This window comes from Myripristis murdjan, chromosome 24 (assembly GCF_902150065.1).
Source record: "Myripristis murdjan chromosome 24, fMyrMur1.1, whole genome shotgun sequence".
NCBI classification, from domain to species: Eukaryota; Metazoa; Chordata; class Actinopteri; order Holocentriformes; family Holocentridae; genus Myripristis; species Myripristis murdjan.
The window spans coordinates 3,795,521-3,812,715 of record NC_044003.1 but is presented as its reverse complement, the minus strand read 5'-3'; the positions used below and the strand labels follow the sequence as shown (position 1 = coordinate 3,812,715).

The following is a 17,195-nucleotide window of genomic DNA, read 5'->3' as shown; positions in this document are numbered from 1 at the left end:
AACAATTACTCAAAATTATTTAACATCACCAGGCGTTACCAAGATTTATGGCATTAAAAATGACTTTGCGGCCTGTGCGTCTGGAACAAAAACAACAGACGACTCGTGCTTTCAACTGCTCAGTGACGGAGGACAAGTGAGCACGTAGTGTACGAAGACATTACATCTATGAAGGGCAAAAAAAAAAAAAAAAAAGGCTCGTTCTCAAGCCCAAACCGCAGCTGATAAAGTGATTTTATTACTACAGCATTTTGCACGGTGACATCTGACCTTTTTGCAAGGAATTTTAGGAACATTTACCGAGCTGACTCATTTCTCTCATGAAAAATGTGACTATTTCTGTTAATCACAGGTTGTATGTTAGACTTGTCAGTGTTGTTGCAACTCCTTGGTTAAAATAGACTGAACCAATTTCCTTTTAAACTTTGATTTGAATTCTCATGTGTAGATCAAGTTGGAATATGTTTACTTTCTACAGGAAGTACCTGTCTGACACAGGTGTGTTTGGGGTCCAATATTAAAAAACAAGATGCCCAAGCACTGCTGTAGGATGTTCCTCTCATGCATTAACACAGTAATGGCTAAACTGAGATTTTGAGGACCAATAGTACTTAACTTTTGATGCCGTATCACTCTTACTTTTAGTTAACCATTTTAACCTTTATCTGGGTGAATGGCCTGGGGACGGGACGGGACGGGACGGGACGGGACAGCAGCCTCAGTGTTCAGGGCCAGGGAGCAGTTAGTGCAGGGGCCTTAATGGACAGCAGTTGTGGACCGCTGCTTTCCTTTCACACTGTTTTTCCTTTGGGGAGGATCTGGAACATGAAAATGAAAGCAGAGCCTCTGGACCTCGGAGGGCTTTGCGGAGTTGCTGTGGAATGCACCGCAGCACTGAGCTGTGCAGGATGAGACGACAGGGAGGATGTGTGTGTGTGTGTGTGTGTGTGTGTGTATGTGTGTGGGTGTGTGGGGGGTGTATAGAGAACGGACACACAGGGTCTGGCAACAATATTTCAGCAATAGATAATATAAGCAAGGTCCTACTGCGGTGGTTTACTGCATGCCTGTGAAACTCCTCGTGGGGCAGTTCTGCACAAAATCACAGAGGCTGCACGAAGAAACTGTTCCGTTCCCATCGTTAGACTGAATGGGAGTAATAATGTACCGTATAGATGAATTTCTGTCACTGACTTAAGAAACCCAGTTTTATGACTTCAAGTGGGCCACTCTCACGACTGACCCCCTTCAAACACAAGCAGTCGTGCAAACTGAACTTAAATCTGTTGTTTATCAGACAAAAATCAACAAAAAAAAAAGACATGCAAAAACAGCTGAGATGCTGTTTCTCTTTTTCAGTGAGTCAATTAATTTTTATGAGAAAATTTTGTATACTAAAAAACAATCTGAAAACCCATCGGCTATCATCTGACGACGATTTAGTCTCTAGGGGCGACAGCCAATTTTACAAGGGTTCTGGTGTAGCTGCTTGCTGCCACATGTACATGTATATCTATATATATAATCTTTTTATAGAGACAAAACCAACTTACCAATTGAAACAGTCTGTCAGCAAATTACAGTCAATCAAATGAGCCCCTACCTTCTCACACATGGTACATCACACTGGGTAGGACTGTCAACTAGATGCAGGAAATGTACTTTGTCCAGGTGTGTCCCTCACCTGTCTCTGGTGTGTCCCCACATACTGGACAATCAGACGCGTGTTGACGCTGTGGCTCCACGTATTCCCAAGGGCTGCCACCACAAACCCAGAATCCATCTCACCAGGTGGAGCAGATCCTGAAACACACATCAGAGAAGGGAAAAAAAGAGCCTTTGGATAAATGATGAATTACTCATTATCATTAACAGAGAGCACAAGACAAATAATAAAAGCAAGACACATAAACAGAACAATAAACCTTATGTGGAATTGAAAGCAAGGGAGAAAAGGGAGATCTGAGTGGGGATGCAGGGGGGTGCAGACCTGATGGCCACAGAGAAAGCCCAGTCCCTCTTAGCTTTAACTGAGATCATGGGACAGACCTGAGTGATCGAGATATGGAAAATGGATGAAGACCATCAGAGATATAAGGAGGGGCCAAACAGCAGATCCTAAAACTAACTGGCAGGCAATGAAGGGAAGCCAAAACTCTAACAGGTGTGATGCGCTCCCTTTTTCCTTGTTTTCTAACTAAGTGATGATCGGTTCTTACAAACAGCGTGGTCTTCCAGGACCAGCCGCAGAGCTCTTTGTGAAAACTGTCTGAGAGCGACATCTGGGGATGTTTAAGCTGACAAGGCGCTGTGGAGGCCGGAGGGATTGGCAGGTGATAAAACTACGCTGTCCCTCAAAAACCTGACTGGAGACACACACACTTCTGTGAGTCTGTGCGGTTAATATGTCCCGAGCACACTCAAGTAAATACACAAACACTATCTAGCAGGCTAACTTAAGCTTCAACAGCATGGATTTGTTTTTTCATTCTAGCTGATTTGGAAAGCTTCATCGTTCCACCAACACTGAGGCCAAATCTACGGCAGAGGTCTCCATCCCAAGTCATATTCATACAATGTTATATCCGTTCACAACTGGATTTGGCCCTGTGCAGCCACCGTAGAGCAAAACGGTGTGTTATACTGTGTTGTTGAAGGGCACCTTGACTGTATTTGCCTGCTCTGTGATTTAGAACAGATTGAAAATGAGATTCATTTTATGTTCCTTTGTCCTCTGTACGATGAGCTCAGACATGTATTTTTTCAAAAAATGAGATTGTTATTCAATGGTTTCTTTTACCTGGATGATTATAAAAAACTTGAATTATGTTTCAGAATAGGAGTTTTTCATACAGCTAACTTTATTTGTAAAGCGTGGGAAAAGAGAGAAAATGTGCTGTACATTTGATTTGAATTTGGTAATATATACAGTATGTAGTCCATATGTGCAGGTATAAGTGTATGTATTTTTTTCTTTATTTTTGTTTATCTGTTGTTGTTTTGTTTATCTGTTTACTCACTATGCAATGCTGTTTGTCATGTTTAGTGTCTTATAAGCCCATGTGGGTTGGGCACCTTGAGTGCACGACACTTCAATAAAAATTCAATTCATTCATTCATTCATTATTGGCAATGGAAGAGGACAGTGTTTCTCTCTCACTTTCACTAAACAGATTCTCTCAACCGGTCCAGGTTATAAACATCTTGTCACGAAGGGAAACGCCATCACGGCATTCACCCGCTGAACTGTTTCTGCTGCGTCATGAGTGAAAACAGCCCGCGGCTCATCACAGGGCTCAAAGTCGCCGAACAACAACAACAACTATGCAGCTGTGTGACTGTATTTGTCCTGTGCACCTCAATGAGCCTTGACCGGGACAAAACACAGGCCTGACCAAGAGGCTCGCACCTGACGCTCTTATCAGCTGAGACTGCCTCGATCAGACGGCGACTCTTGCTGTTCCCATGACTTCAGGGATAAATCTGTCAGCTAAAGTTCGAGACAGGAGGATTCTGAAAACTGGAGTTTTTGCGAGTAATGTTCTGCTGAGCATGTGTGTGTTTTTACGGCAACACTACATCATTTTCACAGTTGCATGTTCTCACCTTGGGCCTTTTTTGGCCTACAGAGAACAGTAAGCACTCTCTTCTGTGTTTTAAAAAGGCTTTAGGTAAAAAGAAATTATGCTATTAAATTGCGCTGACTGATGTGAATTTGTATCTCAACAATGCATTTTTTTGGGACGGGTTATTTTTTTTTTTTCTCAGAGTTTCATTGTCTCACTGCTGTTTGATTTTGCAGGACAGGACGATCGGCCGCCCCGCAGTTCAAACGGTGCAGTTGGTTCGATCACAGTTCAAGGATTTGAGCTGCATATTTCCAGACTGAATGCTGTATTTTTTTTTTTTTTTTTGTCCTGCAGAATGTCACTAAGCTTTCACAGCAAACACATGCCCCAGTCGCTGCCCCACTGCCCTCTTCCTTGCTGGTTTTTCCATGTGCTAAGCAGGGATTCTGCTTTACGAGTGTCACATCAGCAACTCTGACTTCCTCAAAACATTTCCTGTGGAAATGTGTACATGAAGAAAGTGCATTTCAGTCACATGATGTGGCCATTGTGTAAGGGCAGCGAGGGGCAGCGGGTTGATTTCAACAGCAGGTTATGGTAAAACAGTGGATCAACAACAGAGAAGCATTTTTGATGAACGTTTTAGACGTATCACGGTTTTATTTATTTTTTTTAATTATAAATGAAGCAATATATGCCGCTCTTGCACTACTTCCAATAATTAATAATGCGAATTATTCATCATCTCTGTGTCAAAGGTGGCTGTTTCTGATGGCAGGAGAGGGGCGACAAGTGCGCAATGCTTTGTTTTTACAGTTGAGAGCTGAATAAACTGAAAATACAAACCCAAATCAACATACAATACAAACTAAAATCACTTATTTATATCAGAAACAAGGTGAAACAAGACAGAAAACGTATACTACTGATCATGGCGGCTCTAACAGTAAGACAGTTTGCAGAGAGAGAGAGAGAGAGAGAGAGGGAGAGAGAGAGAGAGGCAGAGAGAGAGAGAGAGAGAGAAGGCCAGTGGGAAGGAAAGGCAGACTAAACAAACTCCATGTGTGCTTCAGACCTCCCCTCTATCCCCGGGAGGACAGGATCTGCTATCGGCCTGCCTTCCCCTGCTGGCTCTGCTGATCCTGCCTCCAACACAAACACTGAAGCCCTGTTCCACCTCCTCCTCCTCCTCCTCCTCCTCCTCCGTCCGTTCACCCCCATCATTCCACCACCCGGACCACCCCTCAAACCCCACTGGTCCATACAGCCAGGCTGGCCCATATGATTTCCCACACTTTGAGCAGCAGAGAGCAGATATGGTAAGGGAGGCAGCAGCCCGGCCCGGCATGTAAACTGAACCAGCCCGCCCTGCTGGACGTCTTCCCAAAAAACAGTCTGTCTATAGGAAACGTCTTATATTCTCAGGCACAAGAGCAGAAACAAATGGGAGCCCTGCGAGACTGCAAAGCAGACTCTGGTGAATGAAATTATCAGCGCACTGGCATCAGAGGATAGGAACTTTGAACTGGACAAATCCAATTCTGCACTGATGACCATGTCGTGATGCCAAAGATTTCTCAGGTCAATGGAGCATTGAAGGGGAATTAAGAAAGACTCTTATCAGCCACAGGCCAAAATAACCATAATATATCTGAAGGGCTGATAGGGTTGTTTATCAATACCAGTAAGTCAAATTATAACCAACTGCTCCATGATAAAGGGCTGTTTAACAAGAGAGTGACCTTCATTGCAAAGCATTACAGCTGTGGCCTAAAACTACTTGCTCTCAAGACAAAAAAAGCACATGACAAGGCAGTTATTATTATTATTCTTCCATCATTTAGTGCGGTGATGTATTGCCCCTTCACTAGACTAGTTTCTGTTGGATCTCTGCTCTAATTAGCTAGCTTAGTCATGAATTACTTGATGACCCTTTAAGTGGGCTGGATCACTTCCTTCAGAGTACACAATATTTTTCTTAATTAACTCCTAAAATAGCCAACAAAGCCCGTCTGCTGGAGTCAGAAATCCTTAGAAAATGTTGGTCTCCAGAGTAACAGTTTGAAACTTTAGCTTAAGTGGCCAAAGTCAGCAGGATGGTATTTAGAAAAGATATCATATTCCTCTATAGAAAAGCAAAGATAAACCCTTATCAGTGACATGTGATAGTGAGCTCCCTGTGAGATGCAGAGGAAGTTGGCTCTCATAAACAAATCAACATCAGATCTCCCTTTTCTCCTTTCCTCTGCCCCCCCCATTCACTCAGCTTTGCCCCAAAACTCACTCTTTCTCAAAATACACTGTTTAAGTCTCTCAGGCATTAAATCTACAGCTCTCTTATGTTCACGTCTCCTTGCCTGTTCCTCTTAAAACCCAGTTTGACTGACAGCTCTGTGCTCCCAGCTCTATGGAGCATACTGGTGGATTACAGTATGAGGTTCATCTACGGCCACATAGATAACGGGGTTAGCCAACTAGCCAGCCAACAAGCTATTACCTAAAAACAAAATTAATCACATGTATTCGTGATAAAACTATCATTTCCCAATTAGGATGCACAGAATTTACACTGCATTTACAAAGTCGGTTTGATGCTGTTGATATTGCAGTTCATTATTTTAGCGATGCCATCAGCTGATCTCAGGGTTGGTAGCCACACAGCTTCCAATATGGCCACCAGAGGACGTGCCATGTTACTTGAAAACACTGCAGCCGCCCCGACACTTTTTTTCCGCCGGTTGCTTGCAGTGTTGGTGATGTGGGAATTTAAAGCGTAACCTTCAACCTGGGACCCAACTTTTCCTGCTGTTTTCCATCAAACCGTTCACTTCTGAGCAAAATCTCACCGCAGAGCGACTCAGCGTCAGGCTGCCCGTGTCCTAACAGGCCGTCTGACGGGGGACGACAACATGCTCTGGGTCACCTGAGGGTGATGTTCGGGGTGCCCTCTATAGGACAGTACTGGAAAGTCTTGGAAAACCAGGTGCAAGGTGGTCTATGCAGAAGAAATTTCCAAGATTTTGGCCAGAATCAACTGTTACGATGAAGGAAGATCAGAAAATAGCATCAAGGTCGAATATGTCTGTAATTTTACTTCAAGCACATTGCACTGTTTCCGTTCCTCCACACCCAAACTCTGCTACATCACCGAAGGCCTCAGGACACACTTTGCTAATTCTTCCTTTTACCAAGGAGCAATTTGTTGTAACAGATTAATCCAATTTCTTTGTATTTATATACTTTCTATTTTTTCATCCATTCTCTGCCGTGTATGCTTTCTATTGTTTCTTCGCCCATGTTAAGTAGATTGCATCGCATCTTAACACACTAATTGTGCACAGAAATAAAATGTGACTGAGCGACTGATGCTGTGCACATAAAATCTGATTGAGTGACTGATGCTGTTGCACTCACTGCAAGATGTTCAGAATCAACTAAATGTCTAAAATGCGTACATGGGGACAAAAAAAGTTAATTATGCAGATAGAGCAGCATGAGGGCACGGAGGTGTGTGTGTGCGTGTGTGTTTGTGTGTGTGTGTACACAGTGGCTCTCTTATCAGAGGCGGCGCTGAGGGGCAGGAGGGAGGGGCCTGAATCACTGGAGCCTCTGTCACACACAGTCAATGAAGGAGCTCTGCAGACAAAGAGAGGCTGTCCGCAGGGCCGGTGGCAGGTCTCACACCACTGCCCTCCAACTCCCATCTGACCCCTGCAGGGGCAGAGGGATGGGGCAGGCAGAGACGTGGGAGGCAGGACGAGAAACCGCAGCGGAAGACTCCGTTTAGCTTCCATTTCTGGTTTACATCCCACCTCCAGCTGCCCCACACATGCAGTCGTATACACAAATTCTCATTCACGCGCACAAAGGAAGGCTTCCAAACTCGCCTGCACAAAGCCTCTCTCTTTGTTCCTCATGTTCTGGTCCAGCGTCGTTTTTTTTGTGCAAAATAAATGATCCAAATCCTAACTTAAACTGGTTAAATGGGTGAAATCAACTAGATATTCTTAGCTTTCACCTGGATTCACCAGTCAGGAAGGAAAAAGAAAAAGAAAAAAAAAGCAGCTCGTCCTGAGGTTTTGTACACGTGACGTCTGTCCTGATGTTTTAGCAATAAGCACTACATGATCCGGGCCGAATGACACCAGCTGTGTGTCTGCAGCACCTTGGACAAGTAACGATTCAGAAATTGAAACACATCAAATCAGCAGAGACAAAAGCGCGCTTTGTGAGAACATGACAGAGCAAACCAAACCTAACCAGCAACAGAGTGACAAATCACCACAGTCCGTGCAAAACAAACCACCTCAAACCAGAGAATATGTTTATTCTGTTGTTTACAACTCTAACCCTCACACAGAAAAATCCACATGCACTTTATATTATTCCTTACTACTTCCTTACTATGTTCTAGAAAGTCAACACTACATTTACAACCACTCGTCATGATTTCTTCTGAGAATGGCTTCACCGACCCCCGCGCGGTGCTCTGCCTTCCACAGTGTTTTCCCTGATCAATCTGAGATGCATGTGTATTTTCAATATGCATTTTAGTAAAGAAAACCAAGCTAAGCAAAGCAAAGCAAAGTGGAGATAAGCTGGGCCAAATTAAAACGGTCTAACCCAATCCAAACAAAAATAAACCAAGTTAAACTTTTCTAAGCTGAGCTAAACAGAAGTAAACCTGCCAGGCCTCGGTGCCTTATGTCCGGGCTTTGGCTCACCGGGCATCAGATGATTAAAGCTGTGCAGCCGAATCATGCTCGCTGCTAAATAAAAACACGGCCGGTTCATTTTTCCAAGGTGCCGCCTGTTGTTCCAGTTCTGGCACGTTTGTTGAGGCTTTTTCACCTCGCGGTCTCGCTCTGGGTTTCTGGGTTGAGCTCCAGTCTCTGTTTGCATATCCTTGCCCACTGCTTGTCCTCGGCTCTCCTGGTGGCTCTGCTGTTGGCAAAGGCGGCTCTTGGCACTCGCTGAGCTATTGAGTTTTCACAAAATGAGGTCAGAGGGAGCTTCGCTTGGACAACTGCAGCTCCGCTAGATTAAACACAGGGATCGAGGCGAACCTCAGAGACACCCAGCGTCTTTCCGCCCTACCACAGAGCGAGAGGGGAAGAGATGTGCTGCAGGCTGAGTGGAGGGCTGTCTCTCTTCGGGACGGTTTTATTCCCCTTCCAAACACCAAAGAGTTGGTGTTTGAGTTGGAAGAGTGAATAGCTATTACCTTATTTTGGAAAAAAAAAACAAAAACAAACAAAAAATAAAACTCGGTCATTCTTTCCATATAATTAAATGAGTCACAAAACAGCCTCAGTGTACAGTCCCCAGTCAATATTTGCCTTCATTTGGCAGAATAATGCATCGTTAGAGTTTTATTAATTTGCTCTGGCAACTCTGGGGCTATTTATGCTGAATGCTGGTTTCCTCTTTCAACGATCAAACAACACTGAAAAACAGAGCAGCTACTACCTCATTACAGAGTCAAATTTATACGATTACTAAATGAGCAACACAAGCAGTCGAGGTCCTCAGCCAACAGTCAATATTTGTGCTCGTATCAACAAACTGATGCATTAGTGTTCAACTCATTTACCCAGGGCTATTTTTCCTCAATACTGGTCTCGTCTTTCAACTGTTAAAAAATACCAAAAATATTTATCACCCTATCATGAGTCATATTTACCCTGTTACTAAATGCACAGTGTCTCAGTATTCATGCAGCGGTGAATATTTGTCCTTGAACCGACAGACCGACTCTCTGTTAAAGTGACACGTTTGTCCAGGTCAGTCCAGAAGTGATCCTCACACCAGCCCAACAAAAAAACAGCCTCTAATAATTTGAGAGGTCTCTGTTTTTTCATGAATGGGGAAATACCAAAGGGGAGGCGTTCATCATTACAGAACAATACCAGAAAATGTCTGGTGAGCTGTAAATCAAAGATATACCTGGTTGAAATAACAAATAATGTCTTTTAGACTGTCAGTCTTTCTGAACCTCATTTGCTCTTATACACTACTCACAAAAAGTTAGGGATATTCGGCTTTCGGGTGAAATTTCAGGATGAACCTAAAATGCATTCTAACCTTTACAGGTGAACTTAATGTGACCTTCTGTAAACTTTTGAATGCACATGTCCAACTGTTCAGTGTTTCAGTACTTTTTGCACAAGTTGCTGTTCTCTAACAAGGAGCTTAACGGCAAAATTCACATCAGGTGTTTGATGCTCCAGCTCATCGAGGTCGTATCATTAGGGAACGGCTGCTGGAGACTGGGGTACCTCAGATGGAGTGGCCTGCACTTTCTCCAGACCTGAATCCCATAGAAAACCTATGGGATCAGCTGAGTCGCCGTGTAGAGGCTCGGAGCTCTGTACCCCAGAACCTCAATGTCCTGAGGGCCGCCCTTCAAGAAGAGTGGGATGCCATGCCTCAGCAGACAATAAGTCGACTTGTGAACAGCATGAGACGTCGCTGTCAAGCTGTAATTGATGCTCAAGGGCACATGACAAGTTATTGACACTGACATTTTTTGTTGTGGTATATCCACCACTGTTGTTGGCTTTTGTTTCAAGAAATTGTTTGAGATGAGGAAATCACCAGTGTATGCTTCTACTTAAATGCCCTACTTTCATGATATAATATCACTGTAGTGTGAACTTTTTACATTTTCCATAAATTTCACCCAAAAGCCAAATATCCCTAACTTTTTGTGAGTAGTGTATATTTGGCCATTATTTGTGCACAGGTAGTTCAGCAGGGCACCTCCAAGATGGCACCAGGTGTGCTTGTTAGATTTGCGGCACAACTGAAAAACCTGTCTAGATAAAGTTGTACTGATGAGACACTGCAATGGTCATGTGTGACAGAGGGTCAAAGATTAAAACTTTTTTAGGCAAAACATTATTTGGTAGTGGTGGATTGACAACAAAAAGTCGATTCCTAAACCCTACAAGATCTAAGAAGACAGTCAGGACCAGCTCTCGGTTAATGACCCTGAGAAACCGAGCAAAGTCAACTCTTGGTGTCGGCCAACACCACTCGGATGATCATTTTCTGTTTTTCTTTTTTGGTCTGGGTACCTGAAAAGAGCAAGCCTCATGAGCCGGCTGAATCTCGCAGCTTTTCACACTGTGAGATACGTCTGGCTACCCACTAAATTGGTATTGTTTGGAAGAGGTGGGCTCGTCCAAGATGCAGACAGTTTCACCCTTGTGTTTGTTGCTAGTGACGCCGCCATGACGCCGTGACTCAGCGAGCCAGGGAGTTGTTAACAGTGCTGCGTGCAAGCTGGGGAATAACGGCTGATGAGGCAACAGCCGCCGTTATGCAAGATCTGGACAGAACACATGTTAGAAAAGATGATCTTGTAAGGTGAAAATCTGTGACATTCTGCAGACTCTGGACTACCAGAAACAATTGAAAAATGTTATGTCTTTATCGCTCCAAACATCTGGACAGCCGCTATGCCCAACTTCGGTCTTGCATTAATATCACAGGAGACACAACAATGACCACTGGATGCTTCTCAGATTCAGTTTTTTCCACCATTAAAAGGAGCTGGGTAGTAGATAAAACCTTTCCCAAAGTGAACGCATCCTCTCCTCCAAGAAATGTATTTTCTCCAAAGCTTCTACAACGGTGGCTATTGCCTCATCAACCCTTATTCATCAGCTGAGCACAGAGCACTGCTAACAATTCCCCGGCTTACTGTGTCACAGCTGACTTGAATCACTCATGCATCCCCTAAGAGCACGTTCAGTAGCCTGCCTGAATCTCAGATGAGCCCGTCTCCTCAAAATACTGCCAGTGTGGTGGGTAGCCAGACGTATCGTGCAATGTAAAAGCAGCAAGTCTATGAAAAGGCCACTTGTGTTGCATTAACTGACCAATAACTTGCATGAGTTTGCTTATGGCTATCCCTCACCGAAACGTTACCACAGCTTTGCCGTTCCAGCACCATGCACACACTGCTCCCCGATGCAGGGTGATCGCCAGCAAATCCCACGATGAGAATTAGGGGTGAGACCATAGGCTTATTCTGCGATACGTCCACTGAGAACAAAGTAAATATATACAGTGTTCCCTCATTAATCGCGGGACTTACGTTCTACAAATAACCCGCAATAGGCGAAATCCGCAAAGTAGTCAGCTTTATTTTTTACAATTATTCTAGATGTTTTAAGGCTGTAAAACCCCTCACGACACACTTTATACACTTTTCTCAGACAGGCATTAACATTTTCTCACTTTTCTCTCTTGTTTAAACTCTCAAAGTTCAAACCTTTGCAAACATACAGCACTTCAGAGTCACACTGCTAGCGATCGAAGATTTATGTAAATCTGGCAAGCCGAACGCATTCTGTACTGTACTGTACAGGAGACACGGCACGGAGGAGACTGATTGACAATGGTCTACAGTCCCTCAGCCAATCAGGACGCAGAACACAATGCGCTGTAAAAAAAATAAAAATAAAATAAATAAATAAAAAATACGCATGCAAAAAAAAAAACTGCGAGGCCGCGAAAGGTGAAGCGCGTTATAGCGAAGGACAACTGTACAGAATTACATTTATTTCAGAGGCACAGATCTTTCTTGAAACACTACCAGGTTGCTCAGCTTGAAAATGTTGTTGTTGCAAAGTGAAAATAATATAATTTTAATGGAGAGTCTTTTGTGGTTATTACAGCAGAATAAAACGTAACAAACACCATGATAGATTTTTCTGCCCCATGATGCATCCTGACATGTTTTCGTATCGTTGGTGCATCGTCCCATAATACTGCAAATCTGTAGGCTTCAAATCCAGAACCTTGGAAGTCACGCACCCCGACGATTTAACCCTGACGCGATTCATCTTCATCATCGACAGGCCTGAGCACCAAAAGCCCACCTGAGTGTGTCACCAGATCAAACCACCCCGCCCCCGCCTCCCTTCCCAGGTGTAACCAGACCCGCCCTCTCTCTCTCACAGACAGATACAGAGGTCCTATTCAAAGCCTCGCCCATCGCCCGACACTCACTGTACTGACATGGGAGCCCCTCGCCGGGGGATTAAGGCTCCAGACGAGGGCCCACGTCGTAACGGGGAAGACGAGACGTGGGGTTCCCTGGCTGAAAACAAAAACCAGCGCTGGAGACAAAGCGGGACAGAAGAGAGTGAGAGAGACAGAGAGGCACAGAGAGAAAGAGACAGCAAGGACATGGCAGGAGATGTGAATCTGATTACACGAGCATAAGGAGGGTGAATCGGATACACGCCCTATTGTCTGACTCTCCGTCACCATCCACAAACACACACACTGTCCTAGGACAAGGGGTGGGTAAGGGCATGAAAGAGAGCAGGACCTGAGGGGAAACATTGCATGTAAGAGGGAGAAAGAGAGAGAGAATGACAGACAGATGGAAAGGGCTAAAGACAGAGAAAATGACAAAAAAAAAAAAAAAACAGTTGCGGGGAGAAAGCTAAAGCGAAGGTAGCTCGAGCAAAAAAGAAAGAGAAAGGAGGAGAAGGAAAGAATATAGTTACAGGTCAATATCATGTGTCTATTGGATAACATAAGAGAAAGACCTGTATCGCCTTACTTGCTGCACTATGTAAGATTTTTACGTAAAAACACACCCGTCTTATCAGCCTACATCACCAAACGGGGCTGCAACAGAGAAGGACGCCTTGTCCCCGCTAATTGAGACAACAAAGATTCACGCGATTCGCCCAAATGAAATTCTGGCGTCAGGTGAGGACAGCAGTGGGAAATCTGTGCCCCGTGCAAGAGATGACTCCAGAGATTTCCAGGGAAAACTGTGCGTCACCTCTCCTGTGCCGTCGCTCTCCTTTGCGACGCAGACCGGACTGGTGAATGCGAAAACACAGTCTGCAGTTTATCTGTCTGCCTACATTCTGTTTAAGGACTGAAATTCACTCAAATGGCTTTCTCTCCAGGCCAACATGCCGAGCTGCCTTTAAAGCAAAGTGTTGCCGCAAAGTTTCAACCACACACAAATACACAAATACACAGAGGTGTTACAACAAGACAATCAATAGTAATGCTTACTGCATATGGGTTAGTAGGGCAGAAAACAATTTTTTCCACACTGTGACTGTTAATTTTAAGGTCCGCAAGCCACTGTCAAAATTCAGTGTTTAGCACGGCATGAAATCTGTGTTCAACCCTCCTATTATGTTTGGGACCAATTTGACCCCAGACAATGTTTAACGTCTCTAAATAAATGATTAACATCATTTTTTTTTTTTTTGCTTCACATTTAATGAGTGTTCCTAATGTAATGGGTACTACTGGGTAAACATGAAATTGACATGATGATATGTTTTCAATGTCCTGTACAGACTTTGTAACGCATTGGTTATAAATAACAAAAATCTGTACTTAGAAATAATATGAAGCCATTAAAAGACCAAAAATTAAATTTCTTTCCAATTTTAGATCAATCAGTGAGATTTTATGGTGATTTGCATATTTTTCCATTGTCGCATAATAGGAATACTGGATGTTTAAGTCGGGGTGGGAGGGAGTTATGTTTTATTTAAAGGGCTTTTTTAGGTAATCAACAAAGAAACATAAAGTACTTGACACATAAACTTTAATAACAATTTTAGTTATAATAATTTCGTGGAAGTTTAAACGACAGGGGTCAAATTGACCACAAACATAAAAGATGTTCAAAAATGTGAACATAACAGGAGGGTTTAAAAGTCTGTAACAGTGGTGGCTACAGGACAATGCATGAAGCTTCACACATCTTGCATTAATAGTGTATACAGAGGTGGCCGCTGTAACCCCCGTTTCCTGCTTTTAGGCTTCATCTGACCCCTGAGCATGATGACGATCTGAACGGAAAGCTGAGACTCTGCTGGGTTCAATGAGCCACGCTTGATTCATGTGTGATGATGCTCGCCCCCATAGCAGCCACTTAATTGTAGCGAGACCATTTCCTGGAACTTGATGTCACTGTATGAAATGACCTATAATGACCTCTAGGATAATAACAGCCTCGGGAGACTTTACAGCCACAAACTACACAACAAGGGCATTCACAGGATGGCTGGGTTTCTTTTCTAGGTATATCGTCCATAAAGGGGGGAGGGGGGATCCTGAGCTGTTTCCAAACAGATGAGCTCACTGGGCAATCGCCAAAAGAGCAATTCTTACAGAAATCTCCAAATGTCAAAAAAAAAAACTGTCAACTGAAAAACTGCTGCAACAACTTCTGACTCATAACTGAAGCCAAAACTGAAAAAACAAAAAGGATCTAAAGAAAGGGCCAGAGTGGTAAGGCGTTAACTCGTGTTAGTAAGACAGACAATTTATTCTTGAATATTTGGACCTTGAGTATTAGTATTTTAGTGTCGCTCTACAAACAAACGCTGAACCACGCTGGAGGATAATGTATTATAACGAAGGTCATGTCCTGAGCAAACTCTCTTGGTGATGACGCACAACAGAATCAGCGGCTCGGCGAGCAATGCAGTAAAAAGTGGCACTAATTTCCCCACCCTCGGAGTTAATAACAGGCTGGTTCTGAAGAGCTAATGGCTTCTGGCAGACCTACGTGTCTCAATTAAATTACTGGTCGGAAGAAGTTAACACGCTTGGCACAGATCAAGTGTTCAAAGGTTTTTTAAGATAAGATTAATTTAACTGATCCTGAAGGCGAAACTGAATCATAGCAGCAAAAAATGAAGGTGTGGGCTGGAGAACAGAGAAGCGAAAGGTAATAAAGGACATGATTATAAGGCGTAATAACAGATTAAATGAAAATAAATGCCAATCAGTGTTTCGAGTGGGCATTAACAGGTTCTAACTACACTGGTTAGTGACAGATTTACAGATTTCTTCACAGGGTGAAGCTGGATTTTTCATAAAAGATGCTGCACACAGCGGAATTGATCTCATAGACATGACCGGAGGTTTGAGGTAGCCGCAGCACCAAAACACAGCGGCCTGTGAAGTTGCGAGGAAGGATTTTGTGAGTATCATGCAGGAGGTGACTATTTTGAAGAAACTAGAATATAAAACATGTTTTCAGTTATTTCACCTTTTTTTGTTAAGTACATAACTCCACGTGTTCATTCATAGTTTTGATTCCTTCAGTGTGAATCTACAATGTAAATAGTCATGAAAATAAAGAAAACGCATTGAATGAGAAGGTGTGTCCAAACTTTTGGCCTGTACTGTATATATATATATATATATATATATATATATACACTATATTACCAAAAGTATTCGCTCACCTGCCTTTACTCATACTATGAACTGAAGTGCCATCCCATTCCTAACCCATAGAGTTCAATATGATGTCGGTCCACCTTTTGCAGCTATTACAGCTTCAACTCTTCTGGGAAGACTGTCCACAAGGTTGAGGAGAGTGTTTATAGGAATTTTTGACCATTCTTCCAAAAGCGCATTGGTGAGGTCACACACTGATGTTGGACGAGAAGGCCTGGCTCTCAGTCTCCGCTCTAATTCATCCCAAAGGTGTTCTATCGGGTTCAGGTCAGGACTCTGTGCAGGCCAGTCAAGTTTATCCACACCAGACTCTGTCATCCATGTCTTTATGGACCTTGCTTTGTGCACTGGTGCACAGTCATGTTGGAAGAGGAAGGGGCCCGCTCCAAACTGTTCCCACAAGGTTGGGAGCATGGAATTGTCCAAAATGTTTTGGTATCCTGAAGCATTCAAAGTTCCTTTCACTGGAACTAAGGGGCCAAGCCCAGCTCCTGAAAAACAACCCCACACCATAATTCCTCCTCCACCAAATTTCACAGTCGGCACAATGCAGTCTGAAATGTACCGTTCTCCTGGCAACCTCCAAACCCAGACTCGTCCATCAGATTGCCAGATGGAAAAGCGTGATTCATCACTCCAGAGAACGCGTCTCCACTGCTCTAGAGGCCAGTGGCGGCGTGCTTTACACCATTGCATCCGACGCTTTGCATTGCACTTGGTGATGTGTGGCTTGGCTGCAGCTGCTCGGCCATGGAAACCCATTCCATGAAGCTCTCTGCGTACTGTACTTGGGCTAATCTGAAGGTCACATGAAGTTTGTAGCTCTGTAGCAATTGACTGTGCAGAAAGTCGGCGACCTCTTTGCACTATGCGCTTCAGCATCCGCTGACCCCTCTCCGTCACTTTACGTGGCCTACCACTTCGTGGCTGAGTTGCTGTTGTTCCCAAACGCTTCCATTTTGTTATAATAGAGCTGACAGTTGACTGTGGAATATTTAGGCGCGAGGAAATTTCACGACTGGATTTGTTGCACAGGTGGCATCCTATGACAGTTCCACGCTGGAATTCACTGAGCTCCTGAGAGCGGCCCATTCTTTCACAAATGTCTTGTTTCACAGTCTGCATGCCTGAGTGCTTGATTTTATACACCTGTGGCCAGGCCAAGTGATTAGGACACCTGATTCTGATCATTTGAATGGGTGAGCGAATACTTTTGGTAATATAGTGTATATACACACACAAAAAATCCATTAAAACCACTGAGATTCATTTTTTATCGATGCAAAAAAGTCTGAATCGTAAAATCAAGATTTGACAATGAATGTTATCCAAAACAGCTGAGCACTGTCACATGAGCCAAACAAATCACAGAACAAC

At 43.6% G+C, this 17,195-nt stretch overlaps 1 protein-coding gene across 2 annotated transcripts in view; it reads right to left on the bottom strand.

The window, feature by feature from the left end:
- rad51b (RAD51 paralog B) overlaps positions 1–17,195 on the bottom strand; it is a 77,422-nt gene that overhangs the window by 44,642 nt on the left and 15,585 nt on the right. For both annotated transcript variants that reach the window (XM_030047935.1, XM_030047934.1), the window contains exon 8: positions 1,685–1,803. In XM_030047935.1, coding sequence (XP_029903795.1) covers positions 1,685–1,803 — 119 coding nt within the window. The remainder of the gene's footprint in view (positions 1–1,684; positions 1,804–17,195) is intronic.